At 41.3% G+C, this 17,105-nt stretch overlaps 1 protein-coding gene across 10 annotated transcripts in view; it reads right to left on the bottom strand.

The window, feature by feature from the left end:
* Ppp6r3 (protein phosphatase 6 regulatory subunit 3) overlaps positions 1–17,105 on the bottom strand; it is a 112,461-nt gene that overhangs the window by 45,833 nt on the left and 49,523 nt on the right. For all 10 annotated transcript variants that reach the window (XM_034497914.2, XM_034497905.2, XM_034497886.2 and 7 more), the window contains 4 exons: positions 16,515–16,652; positions 13,413–13,478; positions 10,817–10,929; positions 7,433–7,546 (listed from right to left, as the gene is read on the bottom strand). In XM_034497914.2, coding sequence (XP_034353805.1) covers positions 7,433–7,546; positions 10,817–10,929; positions 13,413–13,478; positions 16,515–16,652 — 431 coding nt within the window. The remainder of the gene's footprint in view (positions 1–7,432; positions 7,547–10,816; positions 10,930–13,412; positions 13,479–16,514; positions 16,653–17,105) is intronic.

The following is a 17,105-nucleotide window of genomic DNA, read 5'->3' on the forward strand; positions in this document are numbered from 1 at the left end:
CCTCCCAGCATTTTCTTGATTGTTACCTGCAACCACCCAAACCACTGCAGGACGTAACATCCCTAGGCTAATGAACTTAGCCTTTAGAAGAAAGTTAGCTGAAGCTGATTCTGGAAGCAACTAAGCAGCATTTCCCTGTAGTTTCTGCTTCAAGCTCTAGCTTTTACTTTTCTCAATGACCTGACTCTAACCTGTAAAATGAAATAAACTCTTTCCTTCCCAAGTTGTTTGGTCATGGAACTTGTTACAGCAACAGAATTCAAACTAGAATACAAAGACTATGATTTGGTGACATGTCTAAGAAAACTGCCTGAGTCAAATGTTTTCTTGTGGAACTTCTATGGTTTTAGGATTAATGTCTACTTCTATGACACATTTCAAGCAAGTTTTTCTGTAATCTATGAGTCAAAACTTTTTGGTATAATAAGGTCAAACATACTGCCCCATAAGCACTTCCTGAAACTTTAGCCTTTCCATGTGCATAGTCTCCATATCTTTACAGAACCTTGTGAATATACATGTGCATGTGTGTACACCTTTGTTCCAGGATCTGGGCACCTACATTTTCCCACTGTCCTGTTGGCTGTGGCTTTGCAGCAAGTCCTGAAAACATAGTATGAGCTGTTCAACTTCATTTCTTTCAAGTGATTGTTCTGGCTATTGTCTTCGCTTTGGGGTTTCCAAAGTTTGGGATTAGTTTGAGTTCTAGTATAACTTTTGTTTAGATATTGATGGTATTGCCCTACATCTACAAGTCAGTTTGGGAAACACTGACTTGTAAATACTGAAGTGTTTACATTGATTAAGGTCAATAAACCTTACATTTTGTTAAGACTCATACATAATTCTTTTTCTATAAAGGATATCTTTTAATTTCAATTTCAATTGCTCATTCTGAGTACATACAAATGCAATTCAATTTTGAGTATCGTATTGGCTTTGTCCTGAACTCTTACTATATTTGCTTATTGGTTAAATCAAGTTTGTTTTTGCATTACAACAATTACAACAATAACAACAACAACAACAACTCTACACAACTCTATCTACATCACTGTGGCTTGCTATGCCCAGTACTTGGCATATTGTTTTAAGATTTGCTCATTGTGATCTATGGCCAGGCAGCTTTATATTATCCTTTCCTATACAGATGCCATTTTCCTCTTCTGCCTTACTATACTAGCTACAATCCTTGCAAAAAGTTTGCTGGTATAAAAAAAGAATTAAAAAAAATGATAGGAAGGCTTTGTTTATTTAGATGATGATTTTTTGAGACACAAATGGGCCTTGTAGTCATATTATACTTTAGTATACATTATTTGATTGCTACATATTTTGCTTTAGGGGCATGTACAATCATGTGCGTGGAGAACAGAGGCTGTTTGGTGTTCCATCATTCTTCACATTTCCTTAAGACAGGGTTTCTCACTGAACCTGGAGCTATGCTGGGAACCAGCAAGAAGCCCAAGTGAGCCTCCTGTCTCTGTCCACTCTAAAACTGGGGTTAAACGACACTCACTGAGTCATCTCGAGGTCTGATGTACTTGGTCTTTGGTCTGCTACTATTTTTTAAAAGCATTTTCATCTAGTTTTTGTGTACTCTTGTTAATGTAATACCTTATTCTCATCTACTTCAGTTAGTTTCAAGATAAAGCTGGCTTTTTAACAGGGGTTTGCAATGTATTCTTTCTGTCTATTGATACATCTTTATTTAGAATGCATCTGCTGCACCTAATTCTCTCCATAGGCAAGAAATGCTCTTTGCTGAGGGGTTTAACACAAACCTGGTTCCTCAATGGCTACAAAATGGAGCTAATTCTTCTTAAGTAATCCTCTGCAGGGTTTTCATTTTAGAAAATTTAAATTCCTTCAACTCTTGGAAATGTTTAGTGAGCTGTCTGTGGCATTCCTATGTTCTTTTAATGTCCATAAAATACAATACTAGCTTCTTTTCATTCCTTCCTCACACATGGGGAGGACGATTCCAATAGGAACTCAACCACAGCTCCCCTGTGGGGTGTGTGTGTGTATGTGTGGAAGTCAAGGGACAACTGTAGGAGACATCAATGTGGAAGTATACACTGAATAAACCCAATGTTTATGCTCCTCCCCAAGTTTGTTTTTCAGTCACAGTGTCTTGTTGCACCAAGAAATCCTCGCTAAGAAAAGTTGGTACCAGGAGTGGGGAACTGCTGTTGCCAGACCTGACCATGTTTTGAAGTTGATTGTGGAAGACGACTTTGGAACTTAGAGCTAGATAAGCTATTGAGCTTTGAGAGCTCAGTGAAATGTTCTGTTGGAGCTTGGAAGATAATAATGTTGAAAACAATGCAGAAAATGGAGGCCTGGATTGTCAAAGTTTCAAGGGGAAGTTTAAAGACTCTCTTCAAAGCTGTTTGCTATTATAAATTAAGATTCTGTCATTCTAGCCAGCTGGGTCTGAAGAGTCAGCTGTGACTCTTAACAAAGGTAAAACCTTTGTGTTACCAGGACAATTGATGCTGGTTAGTTAGAGCTAAGAAATTAGCAGTGATTAAAAAAAAGACCACCATCACTGAGGGGAAATCTTTTCCTGAGAACACACATAAGCTATGTTTCTGGGGCAGCCAAGGTTGCACCTCATGCTGGTAGCTGGGCTTTGCAATGTGTTGAGAATTACCCAGGTGATACTGGTTTTGAAGGTGTCATTCAAAAGGCCAGGAGAAGCCACTGGTGAAGGTGCAGCCTTGGTGGTAGTTGAAGACCCAGGATGGAAGGGGTCTTTAACTTGAGAATTGAGGCTTGGAACCATGAAGAGGCTATTAGTGAAAGTACAGCCCAGTTATAGCAAAGGTCCCCAGCAGTTTTGGAGATGACAGTACCATGAGATGACCACCAAGAACAGCAGCAGCAGAGGAGTAGAGACAGCTGGAGCCTAGAAGACAAGCTGTACGTGCTGCAGAGGGCAGAGTCAGAGAAGCCCTTTGGAGTAGTCCATAAGATTGTGAGTGAATACCAGGTGATTCAACTTATTTATATTGTTGGAGTTTGGTTTTGCTTGGTTCAGATTGTGACTATGTCCTGATTCTTCCCTCTTGAAGATGATGTTTAATTTTGATTTTTATAGGTGCCCACAGCTCAAAGACTTTGAACTTCTAAAAATAATTTGAAGTTTTTAAGAGAGATGAATATTTTAAAAGACTGATTTTGTTGTTGTTGCCGTTTTGTTTTTTTGAGACAGGGTTCTCTGTGTAACCGAGATCCTTCTGCCTCTGCCTTCCAAGCACTGGGATTAAAGGCGCTTGCCACCACACCTGGCAAGAGACCAAATTTTGAATCTGTAAAGACTGTGGGACTTTTAAAGCTATCTTACATTTTTAATATAAGACCTCAGGATGAAAAGAAAGGGAAGAAGATACTGCTTAATAGTGATGTGTTTGTGTGTCAAGTTGACAAGGGGTCATTTGACATACAAACCAGAGTTATCTGAAAGGAGGAAGCCTTAATTAAGATACTCCTTCATAAGATCCAGCTGTAACGTTTGTCAACTAGTGATAATGGGAAAGGACTCATCCAATTGTGGGTGGTTCCATGCCTGAGCTGGTGGTCCTGGGTTCTATAAGAAAGCAAGCTGAGCAAGCCAGGAGAAGCAGAATAAACCCTTTCTTCCCCAACCTGCTTTTGTTGCAGCAATAGAAACCCTAACTCAGATGCCTCCCTCCTTCATATCTCCCTCCCTCCCTTGACTACTTTCTCAGTGTCTCCTTACTTTATGGGACTTTCAGTTGTTGTCTGTTGACCGGACCAGCCCTTTTTTCAAGGGAGCTTTGGATCCTTTTATTGGAAAACAGGGTCAGAACTCAAGATCTGTGCATACAGATTTGTTCCTGGTGCCCTGTCAGTTACTGCTGGGTTCTCAGCGAGGAGGCAATGTTTATGTTTAACTATCCCCACTTCATCATCGGTCATTTCTGGTTTCCTAGGCAGATCCTCACAATGTTGGTGTCTATGGTAAGTGCTGAGGGCTCTGCACTTCTGTTTTCATCTCATGCATCTTCATATAGTTTCCCATCCCTTTACTGAGGCTCTCTGTTTACATACTACTTACTTTTCCACAGTTCTAAGATGATAATTGTATTTATACTAAATTCCCTTTTTCTGACAGTGGTAATGTTTTGGAGTTACTTCTTGTTACTGTCCTTTCTAAGTTTGTTGGGGCTCTTTTCCTCATATTTCCTGGTGGATAAGTCCATTTTGTGTAGGACACAATTCTCTGATCTGTGAGGTATTTATGGAGTAGTAGATATATGTCTTTTTCCCTGGCCCTTTAGTGTTGAGCTTGACTCACTCTGGTTAACAGCTGAGTTGGCACTCTGGTCTTTAGTTACTTTGCATGTATGGTTAAGGCTTGCATCTAAACTTTTCTCTATATTTTCTACGTCCATCACTTAGACCTTCCCCGAAAGACTGTTCCTTCCACACACTGGCCTTGCTGTCCTTCTGACAGCATTCTACTGTTACTTGTTGACCAGCACTTGGAAACTTGGGAGAGAGACAAGGTGAAGAGAAATGCCTTGGCCTTAGCAGTCCTAAGAGTAGGCTTTCTTGGTGATCCTTCCCCTGCATCATGGTAGAAAAATAAAAACAAAATACCAGTTATCTCAAATGTTCCTGTCTTTCTCAGTGAGCAAAAGAACATTTTTCCTGGTCATTTCTTCTTGCAGCAATAAACTCTACTGTATCCTTAGTGTTTAAGGGGTAGCTTCTTTTTTACATGGGAAGCTTAAGATTTTGTTTAGGGGAAAGGACAGAGAAGGATCCTGATGAATATAAAGTGATTTCCCCAACAAGGTGCTCCACTGTTAAGGCCTGCAACCACAGTGGGAGTTGCCTCTCCTACCTTGCTTGCCTGGCACTTTTTTCCTGAAAGGCTTACAGGCATGTACAAAACACCGTTTGAAATCTGTAGTACTCAGGATTCTTGCTCTCCTTACCGTCTCAGGTGCTTTGAAAATTATGTAACCTGCTGCTATTCTAATACATAGGAGCTTAACTCAGGCCAAAGGGAGGCTTAGCAGTTAAGAGTGTGTACCGTTCCAGGAACCTATGATGAACAGCTCAAAGCCTCCTGTAACTCAAGCTCTATGCAATTCAACACTCTTGACTGGACTCTGTGGGCACTGCATTCACACACGCACACACATAATTTTTTTTAAAGATTTATTTATTTTTTATTTATATGAGTACACTCCAGCTGTTTTTAGACACACTAGAAGAGTGCATCAGATCCTATTACAGATGGTTGTGAGCCACCATGTGGTTGCTGGGAATTAAACTCAGGTCCTCTGGCAGAGTAGTCAGTGCTCTTAACCACTGAGCCATCTCTCCAGCCCCATGTACACATAATTTAAAAAACAAAAATGGAGGCTGGAGAGATGGCTCAGTAGTTAAGAGTGCTGGTTTGCTCTTTCAGAGAATCTGGGTCTGATTCCTAGCTCCCTGCATGGCAGCTCACACACATCTGTAACTACAGTTTTAGGCTCTTTTCTAGCCTCCTCAGACATTGCATGCACGTGGTACACAGACACGAATGTAGGCAAAACACACATAAACATTAAAAAAAAAGAAATGGTTCAACAGTTAGGAGTGCTTAATGCTTAGACAAGGACAGGAGTTCAGATTACACCATCCATGTTGTGTGAACTAACATGTAACTCCAGCTCCCAGGGAAACAACATCTCTCTCTGATCTTCATAAGTACCTACAGGTATCTACACATACACACCCACACACCAAAAATCTTGAAAAAGCAAAACGAAAACATATCTGATTTACTGTGTCATTCACATGAGGAAATAGGAGGCAGATGTTCCTAAGACGCACAGGTCAGGAACTGTAGTGCTCACTCATACCTTCTTATTTTTGAGCTCTGTTAAAACCACCTGGAACCTATTCCAGGTTTTGGTATATGGCCTCGCAGCACTACCTTTCCCAGCTCTAACACAGCAACAAGTCTCCCACCATGGGTCTTTACTTGTACTTCTTTGGCCCTGGTGACAGAACAGCACAAGACAAGACACAGTGCTTCCTCTTCCCTTATATCCCCAAAGCCTCTTATCTCAGACTCTGCCTTTGCAAATGAACTGCCTGGCGATCTGCTACTCTTCACAACTAACACTTTCTTGTTAGCCAGATATTTCTAAGACTTAACCCTTTCCCTGGGACTGAGAATCTCACCAGGATAAGGTGAGAATCGAGATCTAGTTACACTTTAAAGGTTTGACCTTGCTCAATGTTCAAACACAAGAGCTCCTTCACCAAAAGCTTTGTATGCTTCTCCTTTTACTGTCATCATGGAGTACTCCTTTAAAATGGTATTGTGTGGTTTTCCCCTTACATCTACTAAAACTGTGCACTACTCCTTGGGTTTCTTTCTTTCTCAAGTCAGAGTTATTGTATAAGCCTCACAGCTTATATACACAACACTCAGTATGACGTTAAGCCATAGACAGGGAAGGTAGGAAGGCTCTGGGGCATGAGCTATAAGATAGCTGGGCATAAGTGATTAATACCATACCTTGTCGCTTGTGTAATTTAAAATACAAATTTCTGGGAAAGAAGGAGAAAGGCAAATTACAGATTCCCCAATGGCCTTCCAATATCACCAAGACTAAGCAGAGCAGTGGCAGGGGCCAGGCATTTGGGAAGTGGGGCTGGTAAGGCTGCCTTCATTGTCACCCCAGAAACCTACATTTCATCATTGAGAGAAAAAAAGAGAAGCCTTGGCTGGCTGAAGACTTCGCTTGCTAGCCAGGGATGCCACCCATCTCTCTCCATGTCACTTGCCTCACTGGATGAATCCAGTAACAACAGGCAAAACAACACAATCTCTGCAATATTCCTACAACACTTACACTGGTTACCAACTGTAAAAGACAGCATATAAAATCCAGTGGCTTATTGAAAAACATACCATACATACAAAAAATTTCCTTAAGGCCTCAGGCCTCCTGTTGATCCAGCCTCTGAAGTGCAATACCCTCATAGTAAGAGCCATAAAACAATACAAGTTTGCCTCAAGAAGGGAATCTGGATATAAATGACACTGCAGTCAGTGCTTGACTGTGAAAGAAATCAGTACATGCCAACTGAAATAACCCTCCTCCACCTTTATAAGCACACAGCCAGTTGTCTGGGCCATTGTCCATGTTTGAGATTTGCTCACCTTGAATCCACTAACAACAGCAAATACAAAGTGCTGCTAATAACCTGTTGATCAAACCATGGTGCTCACATAAATGAAATTATCTCTATAAAAGTAAAATTCAGCAGCACCTGACCTTCAAAGGCATGCTACTATAGCTCACCTGGCAAGAATGTAACTCTTAGCTTTTTTAAGACATCTAAAAGTAAAACAAGATGGGACATTTGGTGAGATAAAAGGAAAGCTTACGTTGGCCGTCGAGTCTCAAGTAAAGTCAGCAAAATCTGAATTGCACTGACTATGGCCGATTCATTCTTCTCCTTGTGAAAAATATTTGACAGAAGCTGCTCAATAATTTCTTGCCTGGAGGGAACAAAACAACAGTCAAGCACCGACTGCAAAGCCATTTAACAATAACAACTAAAAAGATCCAACCCAATCCCTCTGAGCATTCATCCACACATGGGCATGTCTGCTTTCTACTTTAAATGTCACTACTACAGCGGTTCTTCCTATGTATGAAGTTTATCCCCTTTAACAGGTAAGGGGAGGCCCCGTTTGCCTTTGTCAACCTTGTTGATAAGCAACAAATATTTCAAGGTTAGGTGTGATCTCTACTCAAAGCAGGGTGATGGCGGTGGTGACTATCTGGCAGTGATGCATAGTAAAGACTTGGAACTTGCCACTTTCACAAAAGAAATATCTTTCCAAAGATATTTCAAACAAACTGGACCCGCTCATGTTTTTCCACAAAGGTATGGCTGCTGTTTGATTACCAAAGATTCACAACAAGTCAAAAAGACCCACTGACTTTTATTCTGTAATTCTCAAGTGATAAGTCAGTATAACCTTCCTTATGCTGAGACTTTATAATATGTGGTCATCATGTTGTGGTGACCCTGAGCTATAAAATTATGTTCACTGCTACTTCATAACTGTAATTTTGCTATGATTATGAGTCATAATGTGAATATCTGATATGTGATCCTTATAAAAGGGTCATTTGACCCCCACAAAGGGGTTTTGACCCACAGGTTGAAAACCATTGGATTAGAGATTTGGAGCTGTGCTTCTGGCAACTGTTCTTCCAATGGTGGACTTCCAGCTCAACAGCACTGATGCTTGTCCCTGTCCCGCTCAGAGACTACAGGGTACTCACTCACCACAGTCTTTATTGCTTTCAAAACCATGACATCTACTGAAAGGCAATGGCAAACAAGCCCCAGCCATCTCATGGCTATATTACCCTGGAATTCTGTCACACCAGGAGCACTCTTATGAACAAAACAATGTAATAACCAATGAAAACTGATGATTTAACAGCACAATATTGGTATCACATCCAGTCTTATCCAAACACCACTATCCCTCACCCCGAAGAGACCAGCACCAAGAACCACAGGATGGAACTTGCCACACAAGATGAAGGTTGCCTTTCAGCCTCTAGATTAGGAAGTGCTTTCTGACATGGTTAAAACATGGGTAATGTCAACCAAGTTATCAGTAAAAGTCACTATGAGTGAAGCCATCTAGACTGCTCATCCACATCTCTGGAACAATGGCTCCTTCTCACTTGGAATTTTGTTTTTCATAGGGTGGTCACAGAAAGACTCACATCTATAAACCTAGCTGACTCAAAATAACATAAATTCTAAGTTCAATACTATATATAATTGAGCTACACAGTACAGCCCAAAGAGAAATATTTTAAAGAAATTTTCAATTTCAAAAATTTTCAGATATTCTAGCTAGAATGCATTTAATTTAGGCCCAAACTTCCTCCTAAACTCCACGTCCATCAACTCAAGATTTCTTTCTTGGTGGTATTACTCTCAAATACTTTCAACTTCAGCCACTCAAACCCACCCTTCCACACCTTTCCCCCATGACACACATGGGACATCCAACACTCAAATACAGGTAATTTTTTTGTAAGTATCACCAAAAGACTGACCAGTCTGATATGACTATTATATAGTAACTGAAGAAGGGATGAGGAAGAAGGGAGGGAGGGAGGGAAAAAGGGAGAGAGAAAGAAAGAGATAGAGAGGAAAGATAAAGGGAGGGAGGGAAGGAGGGAGGGAGGGAGGGAGGGAGGGAGACAGACAGAGACAGAGACAGAGATCACTCTGATATACATAGGCTTTAAGAAGAACACAGTGACACCGCAGGCCACTGACTTACCTGGTCCATGTATCTGAAGAAATTCACTCTAACAGTTATTGATATAAATCATGACTATATACTTATCTTGATTTCAGAAGGACTAAAGTCAGAGCTTGAAAGTTAGAAGCAAGTATATAGATGGGCTCTGGCAGCCCTGCAGAACCCAGACCTCACTGTTGACAAGATAGGTAGGCTGACTCTGTACCAACCACTTACTACATGTAGCCACAGTTAGAATATAGCTCACTGATTTTGACATATTCTAATTATAAATGCCAGATTTCAAGACTCCATATTTTAAAAACATTAAAATTTTATGTTGCTTTTTGCTGTGTTTCTATTGAACAGTAGCTTTGTAAACCATATGAAATTGTTGAAATTCAAAACAAAACAGTTTTTTGGTTTTGTTTATCTGAGATAAGGTCTTACTATGTAGCCCAGGCTGTCCCAGATCTCAAAGATTGGCCTGCCTATGCTTCCAGAGTACTGTGTTTAAGGCATTTGCCACCAAACCCTGCCAAACACTCAGAATTTTTTAATTACAATTTTACACAGTTCAGTCTAGTGGAAGTATCTGGGTGTGGAAGATCTTGTATGTTTGAAAGGAGTACATATATAAATCGAGACATAACACCACAAACTACAGGGATGGCACTGTGAATGCATCTTTCTCTCCTTTGAGAGCAATTCTGGGACTACAAATCAGCTTTCTCACAAGACAGTTACAGCAAGCTGCGCCCTCCCCTGACTTACAGACACTTTGGCAAAAGATATAGAAAGCCTCTTTACATTGGAGAGCTATGGAGGGACACATAACACCATGAGAGACAAGCCAAGAGCAGTAGAGCAAAGGAGACCCCATCCATCTAATGTGTACTCTTTACAGTTACCCATCCCACAGACAGCCCCCTTTTCTATACTACTTTAACAGTGTGGACATAAGTCAACAACATTCCCATGTGAACAACCAACATTTTTTCTGAAAATGTGAGAATCCTGAAAATCAAAACAGCAGCCCATCCCCAAAGGACCTACCCCTCAACAGGAGCTTAAACAAGGTAAGTGCTCAAGCAGCCTGAGTCAGCTACAAAGGCGCAGTGGCCCTAGAATAGTCAGAAGAAATCAATGGCATAAGTGGGTCAGATGCATACATATAGAAGACTCTATTTACAAAAACAAGAAGTCCTCCAAGTCATGATATGACTGTTTCATGTCAGGATGGCTCTGTAAAACAGCTTTGCAGGTATTGAGAAGTTGAAAGTCCACGATACATGCCACTGGATCCCCTTCTTACTCTTCGGTCTCTACTGGGTCACAAACAGTGAAGAAGAAAAGCAGGCTTTCCTGCTGTGCATACAGTTTTCATGACATGATGCCCTCAAAGGAGCATGTCACTTACCAGTCACTCATAAGGTAACACATCAAACAGCATCAATGAGGAAAGTAAGAACCAAGTGGTAAACATACTTTTCTAGAGTGGCAAGCAGGGGATCTGGTTCTGTACTGTTCTGAACTTGTAACATCTGGTCTCTGCTCAGGCGAACAATTTCACAAAGTGATTGTGAGGCATTTGAATGCCGCTAAAGGAAAAAGGTACAATTTTAGCTACAGAACTTGTTAGAAGTCAACTTTATAGCAAAAAGTGAAGTGAGAAATTGCTTGAGAGGTAACACAAGTTAAAACTGTCTATAAGCTTCAACAAACAAGTGAAGCCCCAAAGGAAAAGACAGAAGCATTGGACAGCCAGGCTGATGAGCTTCTCTTCCACAACTGCACAGTGTAGATTACCATTTGTAAAGTCATGTGAGCAAAGGCTTGACATGGACATATGCCTTTGACTAAATACTTGAAAAAAAAAAAAAAAAAGGTATCCCTCTCCACACCTTTATTAGCACAGATGAATACACACACTAGCTCAAAAACTAAAACAAACAAATGAAAACTAACACAGCCCCGTGGAAGATAGAACGTGGAGTGTCCATCTACCTTTCTGGGAAGCCTCAGCATTCATGTCCTGTGGGAAACGGTAACATTTCTGAACACCACATTCTGGAGAGATGATACATAGTGGGAATCCACACTTATAGACTAGAATCAGTAACCTAATACAGAATCTGTGACCTAACACTTTTTTTCTGTGACCTAACACTTTTTTTCTGTGACCTAACACTTTTTTAAAAATGATAATTAACACCACCACCCTCCTCTTTGTGGGGTGTTGTCTTTGAGACAAGTCTCAAGACGTACTGCAGGCTGGCCTCCAACTTCTGCAACTCTCCTGCTTTCACCTTCCACTTGCTGGGATTACTGGTAGGAGTCACCATGCTAGTCATGATTTGTCTTTCTAAAAAACCAGGCTGGAGAGATTGCTTGGTGGTTAAGAGCACTGGATCATGTCCCAAGGACCTAGGTCTGATTCCCAGCACCCTCATAATGGCCTACAACCATTGGTAACTCTAGCTCCAGGGGACTGGACACCCTCTTCAGGCCTCCCTGGCAACCAGGAATGCACATAGTGCACATACATACATGCAGGTACAACACCCATACAGAAAATTAAATTAAAAATTTATAGAACTGAGCCCCTCCTTTATAGTTTCTGATGGACTCTACAGACAAGTGGAACGCCTTGTAAGAAATCAAGGTCTGGTTAAGAATACAGTGAAGAACAAGCCTATTTATGGAAAGCATCCCTACAAAGAGGCCAGCTCTGCCTATGCCATTGCTCTCTACTACCTGTACTGGCCAGGCCCCTAGAACATGGAACTGAGAGCTCCTGTAACCACTGAGCTCTCACCTAGAAGGGAAGAAATTAGTACCCAATAAGCCCAAGAGTTCTTGCACCAGAGATCTTCTTTAACACCCAGCATACAACCCTGAAATGTATGAATACCAACTCTGGCAACAATAGCAGCTACCGTAAGGGAGCATGTACTCCACAATCCCAAGACAGGATGGTGGAAAAGTAAAGAATGTATCTTAGATTAGCTCTAGCCATAAAAAAAATTTTAAGATTCATTTGTACTATGTATGTATGTATGTACATACAAATGTACCATGTATGTGACTGGTGCTTAAAAAACCTGGAAGAGAAAGTCGGATCCCTTTGAATTGAGTTAGGGACAGTTACAGCCTTTTAGGTGGGTGTTGGGAACTGAAGTGAGGTCTTCTGCAAGAGCAATAGGTGCTCTTAGCCACTATGCTAATTGCTAAAGACTCATAAAAACTTTTTAAGTAGACTATTTAAATAGAGAGTAAATCTACCTCTACTGAAAACCACCCTTGAATAAAAAGTATACTCTGGCTAAAAACTAGTTTTCCTCTGCCCTGCTCATCCATACTGCTTACTTCCCAATCTAACCTGTCATCCAGAAGCATGAGAGGACCTAAGGCCTCAAACACACTCTGAATCACCCTAAAACCAACTCTACATGGACATGAGGTTGAACCTATTATGAAGTCTATACATAACGGTTGACTCTGGATAATCTCATACACCTTGGTGCAATTCTTGAGAAGTGATGCTATAAACCTCAGAAATACACATCCTGACCCTTCAAGACAGGATTCAATGTGGAACAGCCAAAGCAAGCTTCAGACCCACTTCTGTATCTGTGTCTGATCTCCAGAACCAGGGAAGGAGGTGAGCAGATGGGACAGGATACATCGTCACAATGTCTGTCTCTAGCCTTCACACCCAGGCTGAACCAGTTTGAGTCTCAAGGTCAGGAACAAGACTATGGAATCACTGTCAGGTTCAGTGGGGACCCAGACCTTGTGATGTCTGCTAAGTTTTAGTCAAACTTCTCAAAATGTAGATGTAGCTCCATCATCTAAGATAAAAGCAGGTATAAAAGAAAAATCGGTGTGGATAGAGATTATCAAAAAGCAGGTTTAGCATGACCCACCTCTGGGAAGGAGATGGTGCTCTCCTGCTCCTCATAACAATAGCAGGTTATTACTGTTTTATACAACCCCCCGATTCCTTTACATATACACATGTATGTTCTGTGGAGAACGAACAGTTTTTATATGAAAAAATAAGTTGTGTAAGAGAACTTACATCTTCTTCTTGCGATGGGTGAACTATTTCCACAAGCCTCTGGATAATTCTCTCCTCATTTAGCCACTGCAAAACACATTGTAGAAGTGATCATAGCAATGAGTGGCTCCTGCTCAAGCCCCAGTGAAGATTAACTTACTGGAAATAGCCATCACACTTTAAGTAGAATTTACAGGTTTCTCTGGACTTTGAATACTACAGAAAATTACAAAGTTCTCCAAGGAAAATGCAGTGAATATATCATTTCAAGAATGACCACATTCACTAACAACTTCAAGTCCCAATAGCCACTCAACACTCAATGATGGTGACTACCAGATATTCAACATTTACACTACTATACTTTTGATACTGAGAGCAAGTGTATACTAGCTCTAGGAGAGTGTCAAGCTCTGGACTTCAGATAAACTAAGAACAACACTTAGTACTAAGCCTCTGGGTTAGGAGAACCCAAAATGAAAAGGAGCTTTTAAGCTGGGAAGTAGTAGTGTACACCTTTAATCCCAGCACTCAGGAGGCAGAGGCAGGATCTCTGAGTACAAGGTAAGCCTGGTCTACAGAGTGAGTCCCAGGACAGACAGGGGTACACAGAGAAATCCTGTCAAGAAAGAGAAAGAAAGAAAAAGAGAGAGAGAGAGAGAGAGAGGGAGGGAGACAGGGAGGGAGAAAGTGAGAGAGTGAGGGAGGGAGAAAGGGAGTGAGGGAGTGAGTGAGGGAGGGAGGGAGGGAGAAAGGGAGGGAGTCAGATACTCAAACCAAATTCTCCACAGGAAATACTAGGGTCAGATTGAGGCAGCTTAAAAGCAAATGATAGTCACCTGCCTGTCTCAAAGGTAGAGCTGCTGGGACCATAACAATCTCTTTGTAACTCTACATGAGATGCAGTGAACAGAAAAGCATCAGAGTGAAAAAATAATAATGATAAAGGAAAAACCAGCAAGCTTAATATCTGCTCCCTAAAGGACCAAAACACCATAAAGTATAAGGCAGTTCAGTACTGAGAAAGGCCACTTGACCTCCAAAGGTTGAATAGAATAAGGTTGAGGGCAAGAAACCAAATATAATTTGATAAAGGCAGAGAGACAAACCCCTAATGCTATCTCTGGCTCTTTACAGGAAGGAGGCAATCAAAGGCAATGCAAATAACTAATGGGCAGGTTTATAACAGAAGCCACGCAACTGCTATGTTTTATTCCATTTACTTGTTTTGTGTGTGTATGTGTGTGCCACACACATGTGTGGAGGAGAGGATGTCCTATAGGAGTGGGTTCTTTACATCTTGTGGGTTCTGAGAATAGAACTCAAATAAAGGTTTGGCAACAGGTGTCAATAACCACTGAGCTGTCTTATTGGCCCTTAAGATCTATTTTACAAATACATATATAACATTTTCATAAACCTAAGATCTAATTTTATAAATCTCCCAGAAATTGCTGGGTATGAGATGAAACTTCCCACAATATTATCTGAGGCCATACTCTGATAGCAATGCCCTAGAGTTTTTGAGTCCTGACCATGAGAAAGGCCAGGACATTTGGTGGGCTAATCAGTTTTGAATCCCTATCCTCTGCATAGCTATTCACAAGTGACCTTAAAGACTTTAAGAAAGGGGCTGAAGAGATGGCTAAGTCATTAAGAGCACTAGCTGTTCTTCCAGAGGTACTGAGTTCAATTCCCAGCAACCATATGGTGCCTCACAACCATCTGTAATGGGATCCAATATACTCTTCTGGTGTGCCTGAAAACAGAACACTCATATACATAAAATAAATAAATAAATCTTAAAAGAAAAAAGACTTTAAAGAATTTCCCACCAACCTGCTGCCCCATTACTAACCACAAAACTCTCCCCAAAAGCATACCTCTTTAGAAATAGGTCCTAAAATTTTCAACTCAGATGTCACCAGAGGAGTAGACCTATTACAGCAAACCACACTGACAGAACTTCACTGTGTACCAACCCATCATCCCTCTTGCTTGTAACAGTCTTTCCCAGAATTTTGAACTCCTTTTGAGAAAAGACCCAGATCTACAGAGACACACAAAAGAAGCAAGGTGCTTCTATCTGCAAGTCCCAGGGCACCAGTTTGCAGTACTCAGCTGGTTATCTAAGTCACCTTAACAGATCTAGCCCTAACCTATCAAATCAAGAAAGCATGACAGGGCATCTTAGCAGTGTGTGTGCCCTAAGTGGACAACCCCCAGCAAACCTTCCCTTCATAGACCTTCTTTCTTGGTTTGGTCCCTTTAGTCTTTTAAACTATAGTCTTCAATGAAGCTCTTTTTCAATGAGATACAGGTTTTCTTTCTTTGAGACGGGATGTCATTATGTGGCCCAAATTACCAAGAATTTAAAATCAACCTACAGAATGCTGGCAATATAGGCATGTGCAATCACAAGAGACTGGGCATCACTTAAGGCATGGTTCTAGACGGCAAGGGTAAGCAGGGTGAGGAGCACAGCCAAGGACCCAGGGAAAGCTTTATACTCAGATTATTCAAATCTCTCTCAAGTCCAGTTTCATGTAAGACATCTACTCAAACTGTACATATCCTAAAATTGTCTGAAGTTGTTAAGCAGACCCTTTTCAGGTACCCCATTCTTCCTGTTTGACCCTCTCATAGGAGGCACACTCTTAGAAAGCCTTGTCCTGCTTTTATATCTAAACCCAGCTTTAGGATAAATCCTCAACTCACTCATCATCAATGTAGCAATTCAACCAGCAAAGGGCAGCTAACACAGCATCTGACAGACCTACGGATCCATGTGTGCATCCTGAGCCCTAGTCCTATGAAGTCTCAGTCTCAGCTGGGTGTGGTTGCACATGCTTTTAATTCCAGCACTTAGGAGGGAGGCATAGAGACTTGTCTCTGAGTTTGAGACCAGCCCAGTCTATATAGTAAGTTCCAAGACAGTCAGAGTCACAAGGAGAGACCAGTCTCAAAGAAATAAAAGAAAATTAAAACCTGAATCTTTTCTGTGTTGGGACAACCACCTGCTTGCCTCATCCCCACACTCCCTCATCCTGTAGGATTCCCCTAGCACACAGGAGCCCAGTGGCCCACATAACAACACCCCCAGCAGTTCAAATCTCTACTCACATTCAGAACATCTTGCCTGGGCTGTGGAGGCTCAATACATGTCAAGAGCCTGAGCAACAAATCCATGATAGCAGAAGTTCCTATGTGCTTTATAATGAGATCCACAAAATCACGCTTCTTTTTCAAGAAATCCACAATCTAGAGAAAAACAAATCAAACTGAAAGATGCTTAACTTGAGACACAAAATCTAGAGTGACCAACATTCCTCAAATCCTGCCAGTTAGCTTAAGAACAGGCAGGCACTGAATCAGCAAGTACATGGGGAATCTGGCTAACAACTGCAACATTCAAAACCCTTAAATAAAGTCATCTCCTAAATTGACATGCATCCCCATTACAGCCTACTGAACCTGTGTCTTCTGTTTACTTTCACTGTTCATTCTCTAAGAACAGGTATTAAAACCCCCCACAACCATACAAACAACTAAACAACATGCTATTTGGGGTTGAGGATGGTTCAGCAATTAAGAGCACTGGCTGCTCTTCCAGAAGACCCAAGTTCAATTCCTAGCACCCATGTAGTGGCTCACAACCACCTGTGACTCCAGTTCCACAGGATTCAACACCCTTTTCTGGCCTCTGTGGGCCCC

Source organism: Arvicanthis niloticus, chromosome 1 (assembly GCF_011762505.2).
Source record: "Arvicanthis niloticus isolate mArvNil1 chromosome 1, mArvNil1.pat.X, whole genome shotgun sequence".
Classification (NCBI taxonomy): domain Eukaryota; kingdom Metazoa; phylum Chordata; class Mammalia; order Rodentia; family Muridae; genus Arvicanthis; species Arvicanthis niloticus.